Here is a 26,150-nt window from a genome sequence, read left to right as displayed (position 1 = left end):
TTTGATCTTTAAGGAGCTGGATTTTTTTTAATAGGAATGTTTTGTATAGCTATTTTTTTAATATCTGTAAGAGTGGGTGGCAGATCAGTAAAGAATCTTGCTGGAAATGAGAACATGTAAATTACAGATTCGTGCTCAAAGCCACATCACATCAAACAGCTGTAAAAGAGAGTAGCAGTGACAGGGCTGAGGGTGATGGGTTACAGAAACTGGCATTTAACAATGTTTTTCTTAGGAGCTGCTTGAACTGAAACAGATCTTTATTCCTCATTATTTCTTTAACAAGCAAAGCTGTTAAAATTGCTTAACTCAAACCTGCCATACACTTGCAGTCTGAGTTCTTCTTTTTTCTCTAAGTTTAAGTTTTCATGTTTTCTGTAAGTTCTGCTGTCTTTTGCCTCCCACTGTTTAAGTGAGGTTGGTTTGACATAAAGTCTCATGCCTGTGGGAGGATGTTATTGCTGTAGCACAATAGTAGAGAGTTATGGGGTGGCATCCTCCTCATCATTGACAGTTAAGATAATGAAAGGTATTCTTTTGACCCTTGTACAGTCACTAAAATGTTAGGTTCTTAATAGGCATGTACCAAAGAGCTTTTTGGCCTGTGTTTGCTCAGAACAACATGAGTACTTGTCTGGATGAATGTTGTGGGTTTTTTCTTCATAATAACGCTCACTTTATGAGATCAATTGCTGTTTCTAAAATGGCAGGTAAAGGGTGAAAAAAGCCAGAGATTCTCATGACTCCTGCTGGTCTTCTCATCAGTCTTTGACTCTAGAATATTAACTCTGTGATCAGCCCTAATTATCTACATAGAAACGTCTCAACAACAAAGTACACTGTCAGCTTCAGTATATGGCTAGGTCTCAGTGAAATAAGTTGGCTTAGACAAGCATTGTTACACACCTTGTTACCTCCCCAAATGAATAAGGCAAATCTTGTAAAGAACTGTGCAGTGCAAAATTGAAACTCAGACTTTGATTTCCTGCCTTGCAGATTGCCAGTTTGGCGAGTGTGGGATCACTGAGTTGCTCACTTTTTGTGCTGCAGAATGGCTAATTAAAAGTCTTGTGTGGAGCTCTTGATGAAAAATACATCGTCTTTGGCAGGTGATGTACCTGTCAGAGAAAACCTGGAGCATTATACAGTTGTGATTTTTTTTCTTGAGAAAGGTACAATATTTTGAAGATGGAAATGACATCTGAACCTCTCCTGACAGTGCCTGATGTTTCTAAAACTTCACTTCTTTCCTTGAGATGTAAATTCTAATACTCCTTTTAACAGCCTTTGTTCCTCATACTGCTCAAATAGACATCATCCATTTCTTCCATTTCAGTTGTTAATTCCCTAGGTATGCCTGAAGGGAATGTTTAAAAAGAAAATTCCTGGATGACTAGCTGGTCTGCAGAAATCATATCCTTTCAGGCTGGTTGGGGTTGGTTTTTTGTTTTGTTTTTTTTTTTTTCCTGCAGGCTGAAGAATATGTGAATGAAATCTAAGCATCTCAGCTTTGCTAGTGCTGACTCTGACAGACAACAACCCTATGCTCCAACAGTGACTTCAGTGATTGTTAATAAATGAGATAGCAGTCCTGCACGTTGCCATCCTAATGAGACCATATATAATTCAATGATCTTTAACTGTTCATAAAGTACTCATTAACCTGCTTTTCTCTTGTGCCTAATAGCCATTTAAAACAATGTCCTAAGGTGAGTACTAATACCTCCATTGACACTTAACCTGCAAGTGCACCTTTTTGCTTGATATTGAGACTGATATCTTGAACAGCTGAAATCTGGACATTTCCCACATACCTTGCTTTTGGGAAACCCAGTCATCTGCCAGGAGCTTAGATTTCATTCCAGCCAAAACGTTTGTAAGATTCCTTAGTTTGATTTCCTTCTTCTGGCATTATAAAGGACAGGTCTTTACATCTGTGTGACATGAAATGCTGTGAAACTACAGTGAAATCTTTACTGCCTCAGGAAGCAAATGTGAATTGTGTTGAGGTATCAGGTGGCTGAATGGATCAAGCTTAAAAGGTGTGATGTCTAGAAGGATGTGCCTTCTAAAACATTGTGAAGTAATTTGAAGGTAAGTTTGTATATGAGCAGGTAAGAATTGTTACTATAATTGTTACCATGGTTATTTTTGTAACTGACTTTGAGCAGAGAATGTGCCTAGGGAGTTACCCTGTGCTTGTTAATTTTGACAGCATCCCAGGGAAGGTGTTGTCCCAGGATTCCTGCCCTGCTCTGGCTGCCCACAGACTCTCCCTGAAGATGTCTAGATGTGCCCTCCTTAGCAGGGTCTCCTCTTGGACATACCCTGACACATTAGGCAGCTTCTTTGGAGTCAGCTCTTCTCCAAATAAAGGTGGGTAGGTACATGTCATTCTGTTTCAACAGAAATTTTTGTTTGTTAATTATTTTGAAATTCTTTTTAGGAACTTGTTGAGGTAGTGCCTAGGAGTGTGCAGGACTGTGGCAGGGCAGCTCACGACTGACAGCTGCTGGTGAATAAGAGAGCTGCCCAGAGACTTCCCCAGAGGTCAGGCAAGCCTTGACAGAGGAAGGGGCAACTGGCAGGTGACAAGCAGAAGAACTGACTGAGTAATCCAGCTGTCTTTTAGTGACATGCCAGTTTCTGACTCTCATTTGACACAGGCCAGTTTTGAAGTCTGGGTGAATTAGGTACAATGCTATGAATCCAAACTTTATGGAGTGAGTACTCTAAAAAAATCACACAGTCAGAAGAATGGATAGAGCTGTGATGCTAAGGAAAAGCAAGGAAAATAAAAAGAGAGACTGTTTTCAGGCATGCTTTTCTTGAGAGGTTGAGGTAAAGTTAAACAGTTTTAAGGGTGATTGAGAGGCTGGAAATAACTTCAGGGTACAGACCTTAAAGGCATCATCTACAGTTTGGAACTAAGCAGCAAGTAGTAGTGATAAACTGGAAGGAATAATTGTAATCCTAGTAACTGCTTAGAGGAGTAACTGTAACCTCCAGTTACACACAGGGCGATTGCCCAGCTGTTGTCATGGCCTATGAGTTGTCAAAAATCCGGATGGATTCTTTCTTTTTCCTAAGGTAAGGAAACAGGCATCTCAAGGTAGCAACTGTCAACAGTGAATCCCAAAGAAAACCCATATGTGGAAGCTGCTACTCCCTTGTCTGTATATCTGCTTCCCTTGACAGCATCAGTAAATACATGCAGAGGCTGCAGACACTCCATGCCTTTGCTCTGATTGTCATCTGACACACTAGCAGATACACACTAGCAGTGTTTGCATTTGGAAGTGAGTTCCTCCAGAAAGTGAAGGTAATAAACAACAGAGCTGCTGACACTTTGTCCCCCTCCTGCATGACTGTCTCATCAAGGAAAGCCCAGAGGGTTTATTTTAAAATCCAAGGGGTATAGTGATATATGTTGGAGAGGTAGCATAATCAAGGTCCTGGCTACCTGGTAGAATTTCTTTCCTTGTTTCCATGACTTTTGCCAATCAAACTATTGAGCTTCTCTCCCACCCTGAAATCATGGTCCCCAACCTGTTGTTAGGACCCCAGATTCCCTTTTTGTCTGCATTTTAGGTAGCTGGGAGAGGCATTTGGCTTTTCACTGAACTGGCGTCAAGAGACACAAGACCAGGGTTTTTAGTTGATACCTTCACCTAAGTTCTTGAGGTTTTGCTTCAGTGAGAAATGGGATTCTTGCTTTGTTTATCAGCTCCTGACTTGGTTTACATAGGGCAGTTCTTCTGGGCAGTCCCATCACTCCCTGGTCTGCTGTGCAGATGAACCCCTTCCCTTCTCAACCACTCTGCCAAACCCTACATCTCAAACTTGTTAGGTACTGGGAGAAAAAATTCTTTCTAATCCTTCTTTAATATGAGCACTGGCATGATCAAAATTTTTGCACATGTCTATTAGAGTCTTATCTTTGTCCCTAAAGATAAAGCCCAAGCCCTTCCCTAACCCAAATGAAAGCAGTTCAAAGAAGATAAAATCATGAACATCAGAAATAGCATATTGATAATCTGAGGTGTGTATAGAAAGTCCCACAGCAAGAATTCCTGCATGTTGTCTGTTTAAATACATTTAAATATATTTAAAGTGTGTGTCCCAAGGAGCCAGTAGATGACAGGCACTTTGCTGGGTGCCTATGTGCATGATCACCTTTCAAAAAAACTGACAGTAGTCTGTGATCTGAGCTATTTATGAGACTGACATTTGTGAGAGAGGCAAGGGTTCATCTCATTCCACCTGAACTTCCTGATCTGGCCTGACCTGAGATGAGACCATCACACCTCTCTGCCTGCACAATCTCCTCCAGTCCATTAGTAAACTAGTTTGAAATATAATGGGGAGGAGGTACAGAGCCGAGGAAATCTTTAACTTGATGATGCTCATCAGTAGGAGTAATCTATTCACACAGAAGCAACTCAAGTGGTAGCAATGTGCTATTTTTTAAGCCTGTCCTGTCAGCAAATTATTTAATACTGTAAGGTATTTATACACATAATTTATAATAAATCCCACCGCCAGGGACAGGCATTTGACTTTTTAATAATTTGTGGAGGTCTTCATGATGTGGGACAACTCACATTCTCTGTGTGTGTCTTTCAGTTTAACAGCTTATGGATTTAAAATTACCTTGAATTATTCCTTCCAGCAGAATTCTGGGTTATACCCATGAGACATATTGCCAGGGCTAGTTGGCATGCTGCAGTTCTGCAGGCAAGACGAGAACTGCATGGATACTGCAAAAAAAATCACAGACTCCCTCAAAACTCTACTACAGGCAGCTTTGGCAAACCCTGATGTTTTCCAGTGAAAACTTACATCTCTAGCACCACTAAAACACACCCCAAAGAATGGATGCACTTACAGGAGATGTGTAAACCTCTTGCCATTGCCTGCTTTAGCAGACAGAAAAGCAGTGTCCCACTTGGTGACGCTGATAATACAGGTGGCTGGTAATACAGGTCAGCAGCTCCACCTGAGTGCTGCTGCTGGGCTCAGCAGCACTGCAGGACACACTCTGCAGTTCAGGCTCCTGTCCAGAGCCCCCAGGGTTGGAGTTCTCACCCATACCCACAGCTGGAGGCTTTGGCTCAGCCAGTGCCCAACGGGATGCTGGATCAGCACACCCAGAACTGACAGGGACCAAATTCCTGGTGCTGGAGGAATGAGACTGACAGCAGCTGAGTGAGTCATACTTGTAAAATGATCCTGAAAGGTGCCCTGGAAAAACCCCATTTAAACAGATGAAGGAAGCTGAGTCTCTGGAGTTGCTCAGCTACTTTTTATTGCTGCAGACACTGCTGGCAGCCTCCTTTGCTGGGAGACCTGTCCAAAGTGGTTGAGCTCAAAGTGTACCTTGGCTGGGGCCCAAACCACAGGGTTCATGTTCAGAATGGCACCTCACTGTGCCTTCAGACAACCCAAAGCCCCCCTTGATCCTTCTGCCTCCACAATGGTCACAGACACCTTTTTCCACTGCCCTTTGAGTTTGGTCCCTGCTGCTGGAAAGTATTTTAGAATGGCAACACCTCAGAAAAGTTCACCTGCAGCAGTGGGGTTTGAGCACGAGGGTGAGTGAAAAGAGAGTGGCTGTTTCACCCTGTCACACACATGCAGAGCATGTAGAGGGAAAGCATTATTCCAGGAGGGTCAAACTTGAGTGTTGTCAAGTGTGCACCAGGGTGGGGACCTGCAGGGCTGATAGGACTGCTTCAAGGCCGCTTTTGGAACTAGGGAGTGTGCTGGGTTGGTTGAGGTGATCACCAGGGCACAGTGGTAGGATGTCTGAGGATTCTGTTTATTATTACCCTAAAAGCATTGACAGTCTCTAAACCCAGTCCTAATTGTGTGGGAACCCCTCTTCTGTGCAATCAAATTCAAGCTGGTGCCTCATGCACATGAATGCCACTCGGTAGGAAGGGAGCCCAGTGGGGAAGGAGTGTCCCATTTCCAAAACCCAACTTCAGCCCCAATGTTATTTCCTCACAGCTTCAAGTTGGCATGTGAGTCACCAAAAATCCCTCAGCTCACATCCTTCCCAGAAATGCCAGTCAAAACCCAAGCAGCTATTCACCCAAAGTACCAATTTTATAGTTCTGTGTGTGTCTATAATCTATTTACCAGCATTCCTATTTCAGTATGTGCCTGTTAATAAGATTAGTAATTAAAAAGCTTGATAGGAATTGGCAAGCACAGCTCCTCCGCCTTTCCCTCCCCTCCGAGCCGGGCTGGCGTGGAGTGTGAGGCACGGTTGGCAGAGTACCTGAGGGAGTGAAGGCAGGAGGCTCTGCTGCAACCTCTGCCTGCAAGAAAGCAATGGAGAAATCCAGACCCCTATGGGACAATCCCCTGCAGTTTGTTTTCGCCTGCATTTCCTATGCTGTGGGGCTGGGAAATGTGTGGAGGTTTCCATACTTGTGTCAGATGTACGGAGGAGGTAAGTGGGGTTAACATTTTCTTGCTTCCCTCGAGGAACAGTGGGGCAAGCTTGAAGTGCAAAAATGTGTTGTCCATGTTCATGCTCTGTCCCCCCAGCAAGGTCCAGGGCAGAGAGGAGGTCTGGCTTTCTGTTATTGTGCAATCTGTTTTGTTGTGGCTTTATTTTATGTATTCTTTAGCATTAGGCTTTTACCTGACAGCTGCTGACAGAAGTATAGTGGCATTGTTTCCTGTAAGTGCAATGAAACGGTGGAGAGGTCCATGTTTTCTAAAAATACTGAGGTAGAGTGTGAGATGCAGATCCACATAGTATTCATTTATTATATTTTTGCCCCACTAAATCACTTTGAAGGTGTCAGAAACTGTTTCATGTTCTTGTACATTCACCTATGGGGACTTGGAAAATACTGAAAAGGGGAGATGATTATACTGATTTAACTTAAAGATCAGCTGTATTATTTCAAGTACCTGACATTATTATCTTATCTTTTATACAAAGCCTTACTTTAGGAGATGATAACTTGACTGCAAATCTGCCTTGAAGTTGGCTGAAATGCCTTAATCAACAGGAGTTTCATAGCTAAAGCCTCCCAGCAACCTTTGGAACTAAGGAATAAATTGATTTGTCTTCCAAAAATAAATAAACCAACCAAAAAGACCTCAAAATCCTCTTTGAAAATTTATCCTCCTCCTGGGTCCAAACTGAAGGAAGATGATATTTGTGGCATATATGAGACACAGTTGTTCTTCCTTAGAAATGAAAAGTCAGTTAATTAGATTAATTAAAGACCATTATTAATAATCTCCTCTAGTATACAGCTACCAGTTTTGAAGAATCTTTAGAAACAGGCTCTCTATAAGACAACCAAGTTTTTTTACCGCTTCATACTTCATCTGTTGACATGGCTGGGGACCCTTCTCAATCTTGCATTAAGGGACATGATGAGCATCTGCCTTATCTGCTTCTGGTCTCCTTCTGCCTTTTTTTTCTTTCAGAAAGAAACACTGAGATGTTAAACATCTTTTTGCTTTTATGCTTATTTTGTTGGCTTGTAGCTTACTTTGGAATGCACTTGTGGTGGTAGCAGTGGTTCATGCTGCTGTTTGAAAAGCCATCTCAGGGCTGAGACTTGCTATCCTGTGGGATCAGGCAAGAAAAATCCAGATAACATGGTGGGTGAAGTGTCAGTAGAAGATAGATGCTGCAGTGGCTGAAGCTTTCTTAGACAGTTCAGACAGTAGAAATTATCAATGTGCTGTAATTTTGTGTGTATTCCTCTCCACATGCTTTAAGGGTAAAGACTTCATGTCTGACACTGAACTCTAGCACAAAGCTTAAAATGTGTTTCTGTACACAATCCAACTGCACATGATCAGTTCTCTAGTTCCTATCATGGCAGATATCCTGAAGGACAGCAAAACTCTGACTTTTGGGGGGCTTTGTGTCATTCTTTTAACCAACCAGCTGTATTGGGGTGAAAATTCTCTGAAAGGTGGTGAAAATTCTCTGAAATGTAACCAAAACTGGAACATTTGGTTAACCTGAATAGAAGCTTAAATAAGCTCCCCTGCTCATTGTAAGGGCTTTGGACTAGATGATTGTTAAAAGGTGCCTTCCAACTCAAACTATTCTATGATACACCCAAGAATTTTCTAAAAGTGTGTTTTGTAAGAATGCTTTTCCATTATTTTTCATTATATTTTCCATTGTTTTTCTCTTTACCACTTATATTTATGTGGGGAAAGGCAGCTCTTTCAACTGTGAAATTAAAACTCCTCACAGGAGGTTTTGCTTTTCTTAATTGTTTTATCCACTGCCCTCTTAAAGAGGATTCTGTGGCTTTCCAGGGGTTCACAAAACCCACTTATACAGAACATTATTTCAGGAACTTTAAAGCTGGAAATGTCAGGCTCTGGGATTAATTAGGGGGATGCCAGCTTGTTTGGCATCTTCCTTGTAGTAAAGCATGGATCCAGTCCCTGTCCCGCCCAGCAGGGCAATAGAGCCTTATCATGGATGATGCTGAGTATTTGTAACCTGAGTATTTGCACTTTGTAACCTGTCATTCTGTTCATCAGCAGTTTCCCTTCTTCTCCTCCTTCTCCTCGCTTTCCTGCTGGGAGCATGACCTGAGCAGGGCACATTCTCACCTCACAGGTGCAGTTCCTCTGTCCCTAAGTGGGCCGGGCCAGGCTCCACCGAGGCTGGGCTGGGTCTGCAGCGGGGCTGGTGCTCAGCCCTGGGTGAGGAAGCCCCCGAGCACCAGGCAGGAGCCTGAGCAGGGCCGAGGGTGCCGCTGGCCAAGCCCAGGGCCTTGAGCAGAGCCAGGGCACACTCTGCACCTTTTCCCAGCTACAGGGATCTGGCCTGGGGCTGGTTTGTGCAGACAGCTGGCACTGTAGAGAGCAACTCCTGGTGTCAGTGAGCGGGGAGTTGAGTAGAGCTGATTGCCAGCTGACAAGGAGCTGGTTTATCGACTGCCCAGAGTCACTTGTGTGAGTCCTTTTGGTTCTCCTCTTTGGGAAGAGCAGCACTAGCAGCAAGGTCTGTGTGCAAACAGGATGCAGAGCAAGGGGCAGGGGCTTAGCACTGGCACCCCCAGCTGTGGGGGGACACTGGGGTGAAGAACAAGCCTGAAGGCATTTCTCCTCCTTGCCAGTTGGCACAGTCAATGCCAAACATGTGGCAGCGCTGCTGGGAGGGCGGAAAACCTTTGCAAGGCCTAGCGCTGATTCCCCTGTGGTAGATGGCAGAGCTGCCTCAGTGGCTGCAGGGCAGCTCGCACCCCACCGGCACAGAGCGGCTGCGGGAGCTCTTAAACCTCCGACGGCTCCCTCGCGGCAGAGGAAGTTATCTAACAGACTAACAAAGGGGTTGTTAATAACAAGGGAGCTGGGAGGTGGGAAATTAATTCCCAGAATAAAACGGATTATTGCTCTGTGTTTATTTCCAGGTCTTTGCCTCAGTCGCTGCATGGAGTTCATTCCTCCACAGCACTGCACAGAGCCCATTGCGAGGAATGTTAATGCCACAGATTAAATCCTAAATAAGAGATATTTACGTAAATATTTTGGCTTGCTGTAAAAAGGGAAGCAGGGAAACCTTCACAAAAATCCAGCTTTTGACTCAGTCAGCAGCTCTTTCTGAAGTGAGCCCCAGGTTGAATACAAGGATTTTCTTTTTTCTGGCAGAAGTTGAAGCCAAAGCACATCCTGATTGCCAGACAAGAAGGTTCTTTTCCTTTCCTTGCAGTCAACCGTCTCACTCCTGCTGTTCCTCTTCCACGGGAGCATCTCTGTGGCTCTCCACGTGCAGAGAAGCAGGGATGAGCAGTCCCATGCAGGAGACCCAATGTCTGTGTCCCAGGGTCTGCTCCCAGGCTGGGAGGAAAGGCCCTGGGGGAAAAGCCTTCATTCATTTGCTGGTGCTTGTGGGCTCAGGATAGGAATTTGGGAGCTTTTTAATTTGGGTTTTTGATTGTTTGTTTTTTATTTTTAAGCAAGGCCAGACTTCAATATGTCACTCAAAACTCTCTGCTTGACACAGACTTTGCTGTTACCTTTTCTTTGAGCACTTTGGCTGTGCAGCAGAACACCCCACACTGAAGTAAATCTTTCCCTCGTCCTCTTTGTCTCATTATGGGTTACAAGGTTTGGCAGGTGGCTGGTTACCCTTTAACAGCCCCAGCCCCCAGCATTGCTCAAACCGCCCAGATGCATCTGGGCAGCGCTGCCGCACAGCAGGGCCGACCAACACAGTTTAACAGCAGAAACCCCAGCCCTGCCAAGTCCCTGCGGAAAATTCCCTGTGCCCAGGCAGTCAGTTCCCACCAGCCTCTGAGACTCTGCCTGAAACCTCTGTGAGATGTCCTTCAGGATTAGTACTCCAGGAACCTGGACAGGACCAGGACCCAGAGCCAGCCAGCCTCTGGGACACTGACAGCATGTCTTGAACACAAATAGGACAAAGTGGTGTTTATCTTGCTGCTGATCTGCTGAAGGCCGACTGTTGGGTTTGTTCTCCCAGGTGGCTTTTTGATCCCATACCTCATCATGCTGATTGCCGAGGGGATGCCGCTTCTGTACTTGGAGCTGGCCGTGGGGCAGCGCATGCGGCAGGGCAGCATTGGCGCCTGGAAAATTATAAGTCCCTACCTCTGTGGTGTTGGTATGTTCTCAGTTCCCATCTTTGTTTTCCAGCATGCAGGGAACCTGGGTGATTTTAGATTGGAGAGCTTTGTCTTTCAGAAAAAAACCAGGCGGGAGCTCGGGTTTTACTGGGTCTCACGAGGCTGAGTAAAGCCAGACACTTCATGGCATGCATTTATCCTGTCCCTTGTTGGGCACTGGGGCTTGCTGTGTTGGGTCTGGATTCAGAGGTGTGAGTCCCCCTGCCCTCAGGCAGACTGCCAAAATCATGTTGTGGAGGCCAATGCTAAACCCAGCCCTCAGGGCTGCCTACAGTGGGCTTTGAACCAAGAGCACCTTCCCAATAAGCTCAACATGAGTGATAAAATGGTGCCTTAATTTCCTACTGTTCCAGTCTGCTATTTACCAATGTCCACTCTTGGCTACATTTTTATATTATTAAATGACCCTGAAAACCCAAGCCATCATCAATTTGCATAAGCACACTTGTTTTTTTAATGATACATTGAAGAGTCATTCCCTGTGGCCCAGAGTATCATATCCAGGTCAGGATAGTCCTGGTGGGAGGAGGAGGCAGTGACTGCAGTGGCAGGGACATGCCCCGTGCACGTGGCTGTGCAGGGACAAAGCCTGTCCTGTGTCAGCCATCGCAGTGCTGCTCCTGCATCCCACAGATGTTGTGGAGCCCTGGGCATTTTGGGGTTTTCTGCTGACCAAATGTCTCCCTCCATACCCACAGGAGTTGCCAGTGTTGTCGTCTCCTTCTTCCTCTCCATGTACTACAATGTGATAAATGCCTGGGCCTTCTGGTACCTCTTCCACTCCTTCCAGGTGTGTGTGTTCCCAGCAGCCCAGCTTGGCCCTGCTGTGGCTGTGGAGGGTCACAGTGGCTTTTCCTTGGTGCTGGATGTTGCCTGGCACCATTGTCAACTGGGAATGGGGAGGTGGAGGGATGTCAAAAGCTTCAGAAACCCAGGGCTTTGCTGTAGGGAAAAGTCAGGCAGTGATGTCCTCCTCCATGGTCCTCCCAGAGCCATTGGCCATTGTTTTCTCCTCACCATGGAATTCAGGTCAAGGCCAAGCTTGTGACACCTTGGTCACACGTGCCTTGGTGCCAGGGTGTCCTGCATCCTGGGATGGGCCTGTCTGATGTCAGGGGAGAAGTTTGGTCCCACAGTAGAGGCTTGGATAGTGTCACCTCCAGGGGAGAGGGTTAAAGAGGCTCAGTCCTTGGGGAGTCCTGGTCACCCCCAAGGAAAAGGGACAGAGCTGATCTGTCCTTGGGTAGGGGGTTCAGAAAGGGTCATTCCCAGGGGAGAGGATCAGAAAGCATCAGTCCTTGGGCAAGGGTCATTGCAAGGGAGATTGTCAAAAGAGATCATCCCCAGGGGAGAGGGTCATCCTCAGCCCCGGCAGCCCCTGCAGAGAGAAGCAAGCCCGGGCAGAAAGCCGTCCTTGCCATCATCATCCTCCCTGTTTCCCTCTGGCACCTCGGCTCTCCCTGCCATGCCCTCACTCCATGCCCTTCCTGCCAGGACCCCCTTCCATGGGCCATCTGCCCCCTCAACAGCAACCGCACGGGCTACGAGGAGGAGTGTGAGAAGACTTCATCCACGCAGTACTTCTGGTACCGGCAGACCCTGAACATCTCCCCGTCGCTGGAGGCCAGCGGCAGCGTGCAGTGGGAGCAGGCGCTGTGCCTGACGCTGGCCTGGCTCGTGGTTTACCTCTGCATCCTCCGCGGCACCGCCTCCACTGGCAAGGTGAGAGAGAGCGGGCACAGCCCTGCCCGGGCACTGCCCTGCCCAACCCGGGCACAGCCCTGCCCAACCCTGCCGAACTTGGCACAGCCCTCCCAAGCCCTGCCGAGCCTGGCACAGCCCTGCCCAACCCGGGCACAGCCCTGCCCAACCCTGCCGAACCTGGCACAGCCTCTCCAACCCGGGCACAGCCCGGCCGAACCCGGGCACAGCCCTGCCCAACCCTGCCGAACCTGGCACAGCCCTGCCGAGCGCTGATGGGCAGTGGGGAAGGGCTGCTGCTCCTTGGGGTCACGGTATCTCCCCTGCAGCACCGAGCTCTGCTGCCCTGCCAAGGTGCAGCTGAAGCAGGATCCATCAAAACGCTGAGTGATGCTGAAAAAATAACCCAGGGAAGTTCTTTAAGCACAGCCAGCTCTCTCTCATGGCCAGCTGGCAGGCTGCTGGCCATGAGGAAAGCTGCCTGCCCCAGCAGAGCCGTGTCAGGAGACGTCTATTCCTTGGTCTTTGCAAGGAAAACAAGACATCTATGGGGCATTTTTTGCTTGCTTTTTATTCACAGCAGAAGTTATGAGGAAGTGGGGAGAAAAACCCCAATGTCCTGGCTGAGCCTGCACTAAGCAGCAAGCTGAGGGCTGTAATCCCCAAATCGTCTTAGCCAAATACAGAAAGCCAAGAGCCTGTAAACTAGGAATAACCTCTTAAACTTGCTGCAACTGATTCAATTAAATTTTGATTCAATTTGATTAAATTCAAGTTTGATTTTGACCTTTTATGAACTTTGCTTGCCTTCCTTGTAGAGCAAACATTTGATGATGATGATGATGATCACCTTTGCCTAATGAGTTTTCGATAGATGGTTGTGAACTGGTGTTATGCCACCAAATTATGTGGAACTGAGTTTGCGAATGCGGCAAATATTTTAGATTTTTGTTTGATTTCCCGTCTAAGAGAACACACTTGAAATAGTAGCACAGGTCTTCAGGATTATGAAAAACTTGTTTCCCTAAAATGTAAATCTAAAGTTAGATTTGTCTGATAATATTTCTTAAAAATTAATACAGGATAACAATCACATTAATGTGAAGTGAGACTGACATAGCAGACTAGCTTTGTCTTACATATTCTTTAGACCAAGGTCTTTACCCTCTTTCCCCAGGTGGTCTATGTGACAGCCTCTTTGCCATACTGTGTTCTCATCATATACCTCATCAGAGGATTAACACTTCATGGAGCTGTGAATGGGCTCATCTACATGTTCACACCAAAGGTACAGAAAAACTGTATTGAATTCTTCAGGAAACGTTATCAGTTACTGGGCATGTAAGTTTTTAAAAGGTCTTGGTCCTCTTTTTGTTAATACTGAATTTTTGCTGCAGTAACATAGGTCTGGCAGCTGGGAACCTCAGCTGGGAATGGCTGGAGGCTGCCATGGTGCCCATAAGCTGCTTGCTTTTTCCTGCAGAAAAAGACCTTCCCCTTGGGTTAACCCTACTGCTTTCAGCCAGAGCAGTAACCCTGCCCAAAACCACCCCTGGCCTGTAATGAGTCCACAAAGGGCCCCATCCCTGCAGGCTGGAAGGGGCAGTGCTGGGCACTCGGTGGAGCTTCATGGCCTTGCTCTCTCATTTGCCTTTGCAGCTGGAGCAGCTGTTGAACCCCAAGGCCTGGATCAGCGCTGCCACACAGATCTTCTTCTCGCTGGGCCTTGGCTTTGGCAGCCTCATCGCCTTTGCCAGCTACAACGAGCCCTCCAACAACTGCCAGAGGCACGCCATCATCGTGTCCCTCATCAACAGCACCACCTCCATATTCGCCAGCATCGTCACCTTCTCCATCTATGGCTTCAAGGCCACCTTTAACTACGAGAGCTGCATCAACAAGTAAGAGCCCTCTGTTGCACTGGTTTTCACTGCATGCTGTTCTGGGGCAGCTGAGGAGGGAGGTAAATAAACAACAGCACGCAGCTCTGCCAGCACTGCCCCAAGAGCAGAGCTGATATTGCTCTAATAAAGCTAAAGGAGCTATTCAAAGCGATGAAGCCTGAGAGGAAAGGTCAGAGCACTTTGCCTTTTGACACCTGGGTGCTGCTTCCAGGCACAGGCCTGGTCAAGAGGGAGAGTTTGTCTGGGCAAGCCACAGAGGCACTTTCTCCTGTGTTCTTGTCCTGGTTCATACTCCAGGGAGTGTGGGGGAGCTGATTAATAAATGCAGTGATGCTCAGATCCCCCTTTTTACGGCTAAGCCCTTAAGTTCCACGAGTTCATCCTCCTTGGCACTGATGCTCTGCAAGTGGCCAGCAGCCTGCAGGATTGTGTCCTGTAGCTGCAAGCTTGCGTGCAGTCCCTGGCACAGGGCCCACACCAGTTACACATTTACTCATATTTTTAGAGCTTTCAATCCATCTGTTGATCAGAGGAAACCAAGCTGCTAGGCCTTGCTTGTTGACCAAAGACTTTAAAGTTGGTGGGGTGTGGACGTGAGACTGCAGGGCAAAGGGGAAGAGACACCAGGCAGCGCTGGCCAGCACCCAAGATACCTGCCTGGGAGCAGCAGTGTGGGCACAGGAGCTGCTCCCTGCAAGGCACAAATGAGCACAAGGTTGCTGGTGCCCTGGCACTGTGCTGGAAGTGCTGCTCTCAGCCAGGGACACTGAAGCCCTGGGACCAGCAAAGCATTCCCCCGGGACTGATGGAGAAAAGAGATGAGGAGCCCTGGGCCTGAAAGCCATTAAATTCCTGTAATCCTTCCCAGGGTGATCCTGCTGCTGCTGAATGCTTTTGACCTGGAGGAAGGCTCTTTAACAGCAGACAACCTCAATGAGATGAAAGATTACCTCATGGCCACCTACCCACAGGAATATGCCCAATTAGCACCACAGATCAAAAACTGCAGCTTGGAAGCTGAGCTAGACACGGTGAGTTGCGGCTTTGTGGTGTCTCCTTTGCTCCCATTGAGCCCAGGAGCTGCCTGGCCAGGGCTGGGGATCATTTCTACACCTCAGGACGGGGCAGGGGCTCACTTGGGTAATTAGCATCCAGTGTCCATGCAGTTGGGATAAACCAGTGAAGACCTCAGCTGCCTTTGCTGTGCAAAGCCACACCTGAGGTTACACTGCCATGACACAGAGTCACACTCTTGTGTGTCCTTTATTGAGCTGAGGAGCTGCCTGCAACTCAGTTTTCTCCCCTTGTCTCCATCAGGCTGTCCAGGGGACGGGACTGGCATTTATTGTCTATTCAGAGGCGATCAAAAACATGGAGGTGCCCCAGCTGTATTCTGTGCTCTACTTCTTCATGCTGCTGATGCTGGGCATTGGCAGCATGCTGGGGAACACGGCTGCCATCCTCACACCGCTGACCGACAGCAGGGCCATCGCCTCCCGCTTCCCCAAGGAGGTGATCTCGGGTAAGCACCTGCCAGGCTGCTCACGGGCCACACGGGGAGCACCTGGATGCGTGCGCGCATGTGTGTGTGTGTGTGTTTGTTTGTGTGTGTGTGTGTTTTTGTGTGTGTGTTTTTGTGTGTGTGTGTTTTTGTGTGCGTGTGTGTGTGTGTTTTTGTGTGTGCGTGTGTGTGTGTGTTTTTGTGTGTGCGTGTGTGTGTGTGTGTGTGTGTTTGTGTGCATGTGTGTGTGTGTGTGTGTGTGCACAAGCTGTGGTGTCCACTGCCATTGAGTGAAGTGCCACTCCACTCTCTGACCTCGGGTGGAGCAGGGAATAGCAAATAAGCTGCTGGAAGGGTTTGCCTGCCCTTGTGATATCCGGCCATCCTGTGCAGGCCTTTCCCTTGGGAGCTCCCAAAGCACCAGGGCAGTCGTGGCTGTGTATTTCCAGGCTTCCCAACACACCCCAGCTCCTTCAGACTCGTGTCTCCTGACTGGTGAAGCTCAAATGGAGGGTACAAATGGCAGCATAGTTGCAGTAAGCTGTTCAGTCACATTGACAGTATCCCAACTATGAACCACCTCAGTCATTGGTCAAAAGAAATATGTGCTCCTGTCTGGGCATGGAAATCAGTTTTAAAAAACTTGTTTTAGTTGGATGCCCAGCAGCAACAGAAGATGCTGCATGCACGTGTGACAAGGCTGTAGCTGAGACTTGGTTGTCTTGGCCATGTCTGGGATGATGTGCTGTGACTGTGCAGGTCTAAAGAGCAGCAGTTTAATGACAGTCATGCATGCTAAGGGGCAGATCTTTTCCACAGGGAAAAGAAAATCCTTCTCCTCAGAGAGCTGCTCCGCAGAAATCCCACCAGCTTGTAAGTCACAAGAAGTGTGACATTTTCCCTACACAAACTTCCAGGTATAATGGCAGGATCCCTGTTTTATCCACACAGGTGTTGTGTGTTTCGTGAATTGTATAATTGGCCTGATCTTCACCGTGGAGGCTGGAAATTACTGGTTTGACATCTTCAATGACTACGCAGCCACCCTGTCGCTGCTGCTCATTGTACTGGTGGAAACCATCGCTGTGTGTTACATCTATGGCATAAGGAGGTACAGCTGGAGCCCTGCTTCCTTCATAGTCTGACAGCTGGGGAGCAGCCATGGGCCAGGAATAAAAATACTGCCTTGGGATAAATATTTCTCCTGTGCTATAGGATCAGCAAGGGGATGGGGGTGTCCCCTGCCCTGCAGACCCCTTCTGGGGCCTTGGCTCAGGGTTCTGAGGGGCCAGGCTGGGCTGACACCATCTCTGCTGGCAGGGCAGTACTAAGGAATTATATACACAGCTCCCTGCTCTTGTCTTTGGTCTTAGGAGCAACTTCTACCAAAATTCTGCTCCTCCCATGACAGGAATTCAACACCAGCACAAGAGTGCCAGTAAGTCTGGTTTCAAAGGTGGTCACCTCGCCCATTGTTTGTCTCCCAAGTCAATCCTTGTGGGTAAAAGGAAGCTCTGGAATCAGAAGTTTTGAACAGCAGAGGCATTTGAAAATAGCTGAAAGGAAAGGCTCCAGCATTTGCTTTGTTAGTCTGCCAGCACAGAGGGTGTCCAGGCACATATGTGGGTATTTCCTCCCTGATGAGTTCAAAGCCTTTGAGTCAGATCCAGGTGTCGTGTGAGATGACACATGTACCATTCCCTGTGTCAGTGTTCCTCAAAGACAGTCAGGTAACAGCACTGGGAACTCAGCTACACAAACCCAGCTGTTTTCTCCACAGCACTACAGCATCATTCCTTCTCTCTGTCAGCTGACACCAGTAACAGCCCAAGTTTATGCTTCAGACAGAAATCTCTTGCTGTACCTATTTCTAGCTACGCTCTGCAAGCTGGGATTCTCTTGGAAGCCTCACTGTCTTTGTTGACTTCCCCCTCACTGTGATTCTGGTGAGCCAGCTTTTCAGATAATTCTCTGCTCATTTGTGTTCAGCTGTACACCCTCTCTCATCTGGCATCCTCAATTCTGTAGGTGGCTTTTGAAGTAACTCAGAACAAGGTATTCATCAAGTATCTGTAGCCCGTCTCAAAAATACGTGTTCAGTTTCCTTCACAAAAATGTTTGGTTTTCTTTTGAACAGATTTGAGAAAGATCTTTACACCATGATTGGACGCAAGCCAAACTGGTATTGGAAAATTATGTGGGCTTTTGTTAGTCCACTGCTTATTATAAGCCTATTTATTTTTTACATCACCGACTACATCCTCACAGGAACATTGCAATACCAAGCGTGGGATGCCACACAGGTAAGAATTTTGGGTCTGCACTTTTTTTCCGTTTTAGACCTTCCTTACTTCCTGCAAGGATACAAGCTTCCTTCCACAAAATGGCGTTCTGAAAGTGAGTAGCTGGAGTCAGGGCCATCCCTTAATTTTGTGGAAAGGAAAACCAGGGAATACTTGACTTAGTGACGATGCAATGATTCTGCAAAATCAACTAATTTCCCTCTATTATTCTTAATCAATCCTTTAAATTTCATTCATGTTGAAGACCCAAATATCATCTTTAAAAACACACTTAAAACCTCCTACTTTTAAAGTGTATTTACTTTGAACAAAATTAGTGGTACTTAAAGAGAGCTGAGCTGCTGCCAGAATAGTTTTCATAATTTCCATATACATTTTTCTTCATGGCCAGGACACTTTCTTAAGAATACTGGACTGTACATTTATCACAGAGCAATTACTAATGGATAAGCAATCACTGGTTTCGTAACATTTTGTGAAAATGTTTCCATCGTACAGGAACAAAGCACAAAATTGTTTTCATGTCATGGCCAATTTAGGACTCACAGCAGGCCTGGCCTGTTGACTGGGTGTCAGCATGAGCCTGCAGGCTCCAGGAGAGGAACAGAGCCCTGGCAGAGATCAGGGCCCAGCCACCTCATTAAGAAACACAAATCAAGTCAAAATCTGCTCTTTACCAAAGCTTGCAGAAGTTTCCCCCAGTCCTGCTGTCAGCAGCTCTGTTCCTGTCAGTTTTCAGTGTGTGTGGTTGACAGAGAACACCGAGGGCAGCTGTGGGCTGCCACAGACTGCAAATGCTTCTCAGAGGTTCTGCTTAGGACACAGCTCTGCTCCTGGCCCGACTCTGGGATAGATCCCACAGATCCAACTCTGCTTTTCTCCCTTGCAGGGGCAGCTGGTGACCAAGGACTACCCAGGCTATGCCCTGGCGGTGATCGGGCTGCTGGTGGCATCATCCACCATGTGCATCCCCGTGGGAGCACTAGTGACTTTTGTAAGGAAGAGACTGAAGAGGGAACGAGTCGCAACTGTTGCATGAGAGCTGACAGCTGGATTTGGGAAGACCTTAACCCCGTCACCAGTGACTGGGCACTTCTGGAAGACAGCAGCAACCATTATTTGTAGCAGCTACTTATAGAGTTGAGAATGGTGGGTGCTATATTGACCAAAAAGTGCTCTTGGGAGGTTCCACAATGGTTTGGGGAAAAAAAGCTCTTCTGTAACAAGATGAAGCTTTAAAGTGGCCTCTGTAAGAGGTGAGGAGAAGAGCAGCTCACAAAATGCCAGCTAGCACAAATTAACCAGCACATCAGCCCATTACACAACATTAGGTGATTCTTTTCCACTGTTGTAGCACTGCCTGTGTGGAAACATGAACAACCAAGCATGTTCCTGCACCAATTTACCAGCAAATGCCCCCAAACCATTCAAGACACTTAAGCATACTCATTGTTTGAAATGACATCTGTATTTCATAAACAGGTGAAACTGCTTAAGTCTGGCAATGAGATGTGACAACTGCTTTCCTACATGGGAATAATCAGCAGGATGGCATGGGAGATAAATGTGGCCAATGTGGCTTCTTTCATACTCGTGTCCAGCAAAGCAGTGAATATATATATTTATATTTGCATATATCTATATATATGCACACATATGTGTGAGCTGCACAAGTTTTCCCACCTCCAGAAGTAAGCTTCCAATTCCAGCATGCAACTGTGTGCTGTGCTGTACTTTGTATTTCCTAGGGATGTATTTTAAGTACACTGGAACATATCTGTGATAAAGCTGCTTTACGAGCCCCACCCAAACAACAGCATGCCATATAATTAGCTTTGACAAAGTTCATATCCAGGTATTCTTTAATCATCAGATGTAACAATCCAGCAGTTCCATGGACCTGGTTAATTTCCCTGTGCAAATGTTTTATAAAGAAAGCAACATTGTTTAAATTGCAAGCTTCATGTAATAGAAAACATTAAAATTATATCTATGAACTTTAGAAAAGGTTGCTCTGAAGAACAGTATTAGAGACACACTCACGGGACAGGGGTTCTTAATACAGCATCTTAGCTATGGAACCATTAGAGGATGGCAAGTGCCTTAGAAAAGAGGGATTCATTTCAAACACTGTGAAAGCACAACACAAGTCTCTGGTTCTGGGGCAAAAAGCAAGAGGAAATGTACAGCCCCCAGGGGTGGGCAAAATCTCGACAGTGACAAGCAAGATGTGTGCAGTCTGCGACAGCCCTAGAAACGGGACACACCTGCCTCCCTCCCCAGGCTTTGCTAACAAAGGAAAGACACCTTTTCACATTTCCGTTTATTAAAAATGGATACCATAAACAAGACCTGTACAAAATAAACCTGAAATTGCCTAGAATATGGTAATTGCCCAGAAATTGCCCAAAATATGATGAGAAGTTATCGTCTTGGGCCTCCTCTTCCTCTTCCACGACCTCGGCCTCTACCACGGCCTCTTCCACGGCCTCTTCCAGCAACTTGGCAGGCAAAAGAAAAAGAGAACATAAAGTGAGACCGAGGAATACTTTCTTTTTGACTAAAACATTCTGTACTGAGCATAATCACCACACTGCTTCCCTGTGATAAGACATTACATTAGGTATTAAGTCTGGTAATGCTCAGTAAGTTTCAGGTAATATTTTCATCTTTTGTGTTAGTTCTTCCAGTATACACTTTCCACAGACTACTGTCTGTCCTTGGATTCACTGCAGAAAACAAGGACATAAAATAGTTGGCTGCTCTCAAATGACTGGGTAATCTGACAAGAAACCAGGATTCATTCTTTTTCTATATGTATATACGGTCTAGTTTTTTAAGAGAGAAATGCAAATTTTGACAAACTGTGAGATTCCCAAACCCATCCTGTCTCAGGCACCATGTGGAAGCTCAGCACTTTGAAAGGATCCCAGCATCCACCAGCTCCTACTGGTCTCAGTGATGCCTCTGCCAATTGCAGGTGTGATTCTAAGGCAAAGGTCTTGACTGTGTGCTCCCAGTTTTAATTACTGCTATTTAATTGTAAAGGGAAGACAGAATCATAGGACAGTGCAGGCCACAAGCCATTCCTGAATGTCATAAGATCCATAAGGTGATAACGCGCCTTTGCATCTCTGTCTCCCAAAGAAATGTGACCCACCAGGTTGCAAGGACACTCTGCAAACTTTAGATTATTGGTTAATTTAAAATGTGCTTCTGAGTGCAGGGCTCACAAAGATACTGAAAACTCTGCAGCAGCAGTGGCTCTCTAAGAGACTCCCACTGGCACCCACATTCAAGGAGCAGGCTGTGACAATTATTCTGGGATGCAGGTTAGAAATTCAGAAGAGACAGAAGGAGCAGAGACACAGGACAGATTTGACTTAAGCAAGGTGTCATTATATTGCTGGTATACACTGAGCCTGTAGAATCCACGGAAGCATCAGCCCCAGCTGGAGGATGACAGCAAGCAGGCAGCTGTGCTCACCGAGTGCCAGCACGCTTGGACACAAGGGACACGTGGCACACACAGCCCAGCCAGTATCCTGCCCTTTCCTCACCACTTGCTAGGGACAGAAGCAAGGGTTTTACACTGCTGAAGGCCAAGGGCATTCATGGATTAAGGCAAAGCACAGCACAACTTTGGTCTGAGAGTGCTTCCATGCACTGGGGATGCAGGGAGCATCAAACGAGGTAACTGGAGCTATCAGGGCTGCTTCCCAAAGCTGACACCAAGTAGGGATGTTCCCATTCACATCACAATGTGAGGTTCAGGAAAAAGCAATCCAACCACACTCATTTCTCTGTGTGGTGAGATTGTTTTAATGAACTTGAGAGGAGCAAAGCCCCTCTGGGAGCTTTATCCTTATTCCCCACCAAGGCAGCAGCTGCAGTGCTCACAGGGTGCTGCACAGCTGAGGTTCTTCACCAATGCAGAACTCCCTGCACGCCCACATACTTCAACACTAATTACAGGAGAAATGGTACAACATGATTCTAGAGCACAATTAGCTTTCACTTACAGCTCACTGTTTTAAAAACACACAGATTAACTGGTGGGCAAAATACATACTGCTGCTGATTTCCTGGGGTTTACTGGAGACTCATCTTTGGTAGTGTGGATTAAACTTGAGTTACAGTCTATACTGTTAGGCTTCCAAAGAGAAAGATTTTTATTCAGCAGCACTTTGAAAAAAAAGTTCCAGGAAGAGCAGAAGAGCTGTGACTGGAACACTACTGGGAGACAAAGCTGGAGATGCACTCACGGGAATACAGCCTCGATTCCCTCAGGTTCTCAAGTCTATCAAATTCACAGATACCAAATTTCAGTGAACCATGCAACACCATCTGAGATGTGGTCCTGCACTTATTGTCTGTGTGAAGCTCCCCATACAAACTGAGGAAACACGGACACCTGGAGAAGAGGAAGTAAATCTTTGGGTGCCAACTGTAAGACTCAGATAGGTTAAGACTTACTCAAGCTGATAAACATTTACATGTTGAAAAACAGAAAAGCCATAACACAACTTCATGTGCATGAAGCTCTGCAGATGCCAAGGAGGTGGGCAAGGCAGACTGAGCCAGTGCCATGTCCAACCCTCAGGGATGAAGGAATTCAGTGCCAAATGCAGACATTGACAGACTCCAATCAGACACCTTCAGACACACAGCACTAAAATGCACACAAGGGCAGAACAAACACAGACTAGGAAAGCACAAACTCACCTGCTTCTCTTTTCTTGGATTTGACTTTTGGCTCAACATCCACTAGCAAAGTATCCAGAGGCAAACTGTCAGGCAGAATGAAGTAGCGGATGTTGTTTCCCCGAATACTCAGGGTCTCCAGCTGTACGGGCTCTCTGTTCTTCAGAGTCATTTTCACTGCTTTCAGGTGTGTGTTCATACTCACATCCACTCCTGAAACAACACAAGCCTCATGTCAGGGACAAGGTCTCTTGCTGCCTGTTTTTAAGTGCACACATGAAATGAGATTTATCCTGTTCATCAACACCTGCTTCTACCACTCATGCATTACTTCAGCCTGTCACAGAATCTCTTTTCTCTCTTGAATTATCCAGTTACCATGAGAGGCCTTTAGCTCCTCATGGTTAGAGATCTTTATCCAGGTCCAGGCAATAGCTGCTTTGTAAATGGTTAAAGCAACTCCTCTGAACAACAAATAAACTACTGCTTGTTACAGAAGGCTAACACTAATCTTTAGTCCTTTAAAAAGAAGAAAAACAACCCTTGGAGAAGAAAAAATAACCTGGGTAAATTCCTTTTTCTGTAAATCTTAGGAAAATCCAGCCACAAAAGCAACATTTACCTCCTGATAAAATACAATTAACACCAGAGTGAATTCTCTGTGAAAGTACAGAAAATACCCCACTGCAAGAACAACCACTGTGGTTACAAACTCTGAGAACAGCCAGTACACAGGAATTGTATGGAATCAATACTGTGTACACTATGCTGTGTTATGCACAATTCCAAACTGGAAAAAACATCTCAGCTGGATGCATGTACTGCGTAACAGCTGTGAGGAGCAACTAAAAAAACCCAGAAGTTTTTATTTTGCATAGAGCTTAGGTGGGATCTGATCTCCAGCTATGAAGATCAAAATGACAGTGGTTTTATTTTTCTGTCTGTCCGCCTCCCTCTGGATTTTACACAGTTCCACCTGACCCAGTCTCTTGGCTGCTGTGAGGGGTTACACAAAACCTGTCCCCTCATCCCTGCCCCTGCCCTGGGGCTGGGAGGAACAGGACATTGTGCAATGTTTTTGCAAATTCTTACCAGAAAGTGAGAGAGGCTTTGCTCAACAATTAAGCGTGAAAGAGCAGCGAGGTCAGGAGCCCAGCAGTGTTTGCTTCCCATCTGCTGGGTTCAGCAGAGCGTGCTGCAATCGGGCACCAAGGTGGCTCCCTCAGCTCTTAATCAAAGCTGATGGACCTGACTGCAAAATAATGCCAGTTTTGAACTCTGCCAAATCCCCACGGATTGCTGCTGGCCAAAACAGCACCTCAACAATCCTCTGGAATAAAACTCAAACTTAACAAGAGTTGTAACCTTTTTTTTTTCCAAGAGTGCTGGGGCAGAAGAGTTTCTAAAAGCCACATGGGGGTGAGTTCAGTGAGGGAGATGCAGCAGCTTCCTCAGCTCAGCCCTGAGGGTTTGCCTCGTTAAACACACCGTGCCTCACCCACATCTACCTGCTCTAAGTACAGCTCACGGGAACTCTCAGAGCAACGTCCCTCACTGAGGTTATTAGAGAAAACAAAATGGCTTTCACATGTTTTAATACCTGAGAACCACTTAATGAACCCTGCAGAATTCCCTGCAACGACGTCCAGCTCAGTGATATAAAGAAGCACCTGGTAATCAGGAACCCCCAGGAACGCACAGGACAGAGCTCTGGCAGCAGGGAGGGAACAAATTCTCTCGGCCAGGATTCCTCTTTGCCCTGTAACCCACACCCAGCTCTGCCGTTCTCCAACCCGCCTCTCACACAATCAAACATATGCAAATATGCACTTCCATCTAGACTTGCCTTAACAAAATCGTGCTCAACAGGAATAATTATTTTTTAGTCTGCATGCAAAATTTAACCGATTTAAGCCCACATCAGCTGGAAAAGGTTGCGCAGAGGAGCTGTGGATACCCCATCCCTGGCAGTGTTCCAGGCCAGGCTGGATGGGCCTTTGAGCAACCTGGTCTACTGGAGGGTACCCCCTGCAGAGGGTTAGAACAGGATAATCTTTAATGTCCCTTCCAAGCCAAACCATTCCGTGACTCTGTGACCGTGCTACTAAAATGACAAGAGACTACCGAGCGAGGTTTGGAAGAGTTTGCTTCCCTCCTCCCCCCGAGCCTGTCTGCAGGCAAAGCTGCAGCGGGGCGCAGAGGCTCCCAGCGCTACAGCGGATTTACAGCTCCCAGCAGAACCTCTAGAACAAATCTCTGAGCACGGATAGACTCACCCACTGCTGCACATCTAAGACAATCCGTGACTCACTGAAATTCCCAAGTACTTTCGTGGTTCCCTACGGAGAGCCGGCTGGTCACAGCTCCCGGCTGTTCCCAGCAACCCCCGACCATTTCCAGACACTTTTGCAACACAAACACGCCTCGCACTTGCACATAAAGCTATGAATTTAATTACAAAGCCCATCTCCTGCATTTCCCTGTGCCGGTCCCCGCAAGAGGGAGCACAGACAAAAAACTCATTCAAGCCGCAAATGCCAATTGTCCGCCGAAAAGCAACCGGGAGTATTTTGCTGCATACTCCCATCTTTCCGTACCTGTGATCGTTCCATGCACCTGCGTCCCATTCTTCAGCTCAATGGTCACAGTCTCATGGCTCAGCTTCATTAGAAACCTGGGAATTAAAAAAAGAATTTAAGAAAACCCCAGCCCGTTCACTTGCACACAAAGGGGTACGCGTCGGACAGGCAGCACCCAGCTGCGCCGCATCCCGAGCTCCCCCGGACGGCGCTCACGGATCCTGCCGGGGATGTTCAGTGGCACACTGCACTCCACGTCCTGCCCAGCCACCGGCGCTGGGACGCTTCAGTGACACACTGCCGGACCCAGCATCCACTTCCAGGCCAAACGGCCATTATTGTACGGAGAAGGAACCATTTTAAAAATCGTTACAATCGCGGGAAGGCAACGCCAACCCGCTCCGGGGGATTTCCCTCCAAAAAGTAGGCCGGGGGCTTTGCTGAGCGACCCGCGCAGGCCCCGGTTCACAGCGGGGTCCCCGCCCGGCCCGGGCCGGCCCATCCGGGCCGCTCCCGCTCCCCCCCGCGGTCAGGGGAGAGCGCGGGGCGGCCCTAAGGGCGCGGGCTCGCTCGGCGCGGGCAATCCGCCTCCATCCATCCCCATCCGCGCCCACCCGCTCACCTGACGAGCTTCATGGCGGCGGGCGGGCGTCCCCGAGCGCGGAGCGGCGGCGGGCGGGGAGCCCCGGGCGAGCGGAGCCCCTGGCACGGTGGGGCGGAGGCGCCTCTCGGTCAGGCCGCGCGCGCCAGGACTCTGCCGGACAGCGCCCCCCAGCGGGCGGGCGGACCCGCGGCGAGCGCCGGCA

At 47.3% G+C, this 26,150-nt stretch overlaps 2 protein-coding genes across 5 annotated transcripts; one reads left to right on the top strand and one right to left on the bottom strand.

Moving 5' to 3' along the window:
• Positions 1-6,292: 6,292 nt before the first annotated feature.
• SLC6A20 (solute carrier family 6 member 20) lies at positions 6,293-19,672 on the top strand. 4 transcript variants are annotated; one of them, XM_059483367.1, is made up of 11 exons: positions 6,293-6,460; positions 10,490-10,630; positions 11,351-11,442; positions 12,147-12,374; positions 13,531-13,641; positions 14,013-14,254; positions 15,126-15,288; positions 15,575-15,779; positions 16,710-16,869; positions 17,896-18,061; positions 18,951-19,672. In XM_059483367.1, the coding sequence occupies exons 1-11, from the start codon at positions 6,340-6,342 to the stop codon at positions 19,098-19,100; spliced, it is 1,779 nt and encodes a 592-aa protein (XP_059339350.1). In that variant the 5' UTR covers positions 6,293-6,339; the 3' UTR covers positions 19,101-19,672. The 4 variants fall into 4 exon arrangements, with proteins under 4 accessions (XP_059339350.1, XP_059339342.1, XP_059339356.1 ...); XM_059483359.1 differs by having other exon boundaries at positions 13,531-13,642; positions 13,975-14,254; XM_059483373.1 differs by lacking the exon at positions 13,531-13,641.
• Positions 19,673-20,369: 697 nt separating this feature from the next.
• On the bottom strand, positions 20,370-26,102 carry SNRPD1 (small nuclear ribonucleoprotein D1 polypeptide). Its single transcript, XM_059483393.1, has 4 exons — positions 25,967-26,102; positions 25,363-25,439; positions 22,787-22,978; positions 20,370-20,562 (listed from the first exon to the last, which is right to left on the bottom strand). The coding sequence occupies exons 1-4, from the start codon at positions 25,978-25,980 to the stop codon at positions 20,486-20,488; spliced, it is 360 nt and encodes a 119-aa protein (XP_059339376.1). The 5' UTR covers positions 25,981-26,102; the 3' UTR covers positions 20,370-20,485.
• Positions 26,103-26,150: the final 48 nt, after the last annotated feature.

The sequence above is a fragment of the Ammospiza nelsoni genome, chromosome 1, assembly GCF_027579445.1.
Source record: "Ammospiza nelsoni isolate bAmmNel1 chromosome 1, bAmmNel1.pri, whole genome shotgun sequence".
NCBI classification, from domain to species: domain Eukaryota; kingdom Metazoa; phylum Chordata; class Aves; order Passeriformes; family Passerellidae; genus Ammospiza; species Ammospiza nelsoni.
Note: the sequence above shows the minus strand (reverse complement) of the source record. Positions and strands in the feature narration are given on the sequence as shown.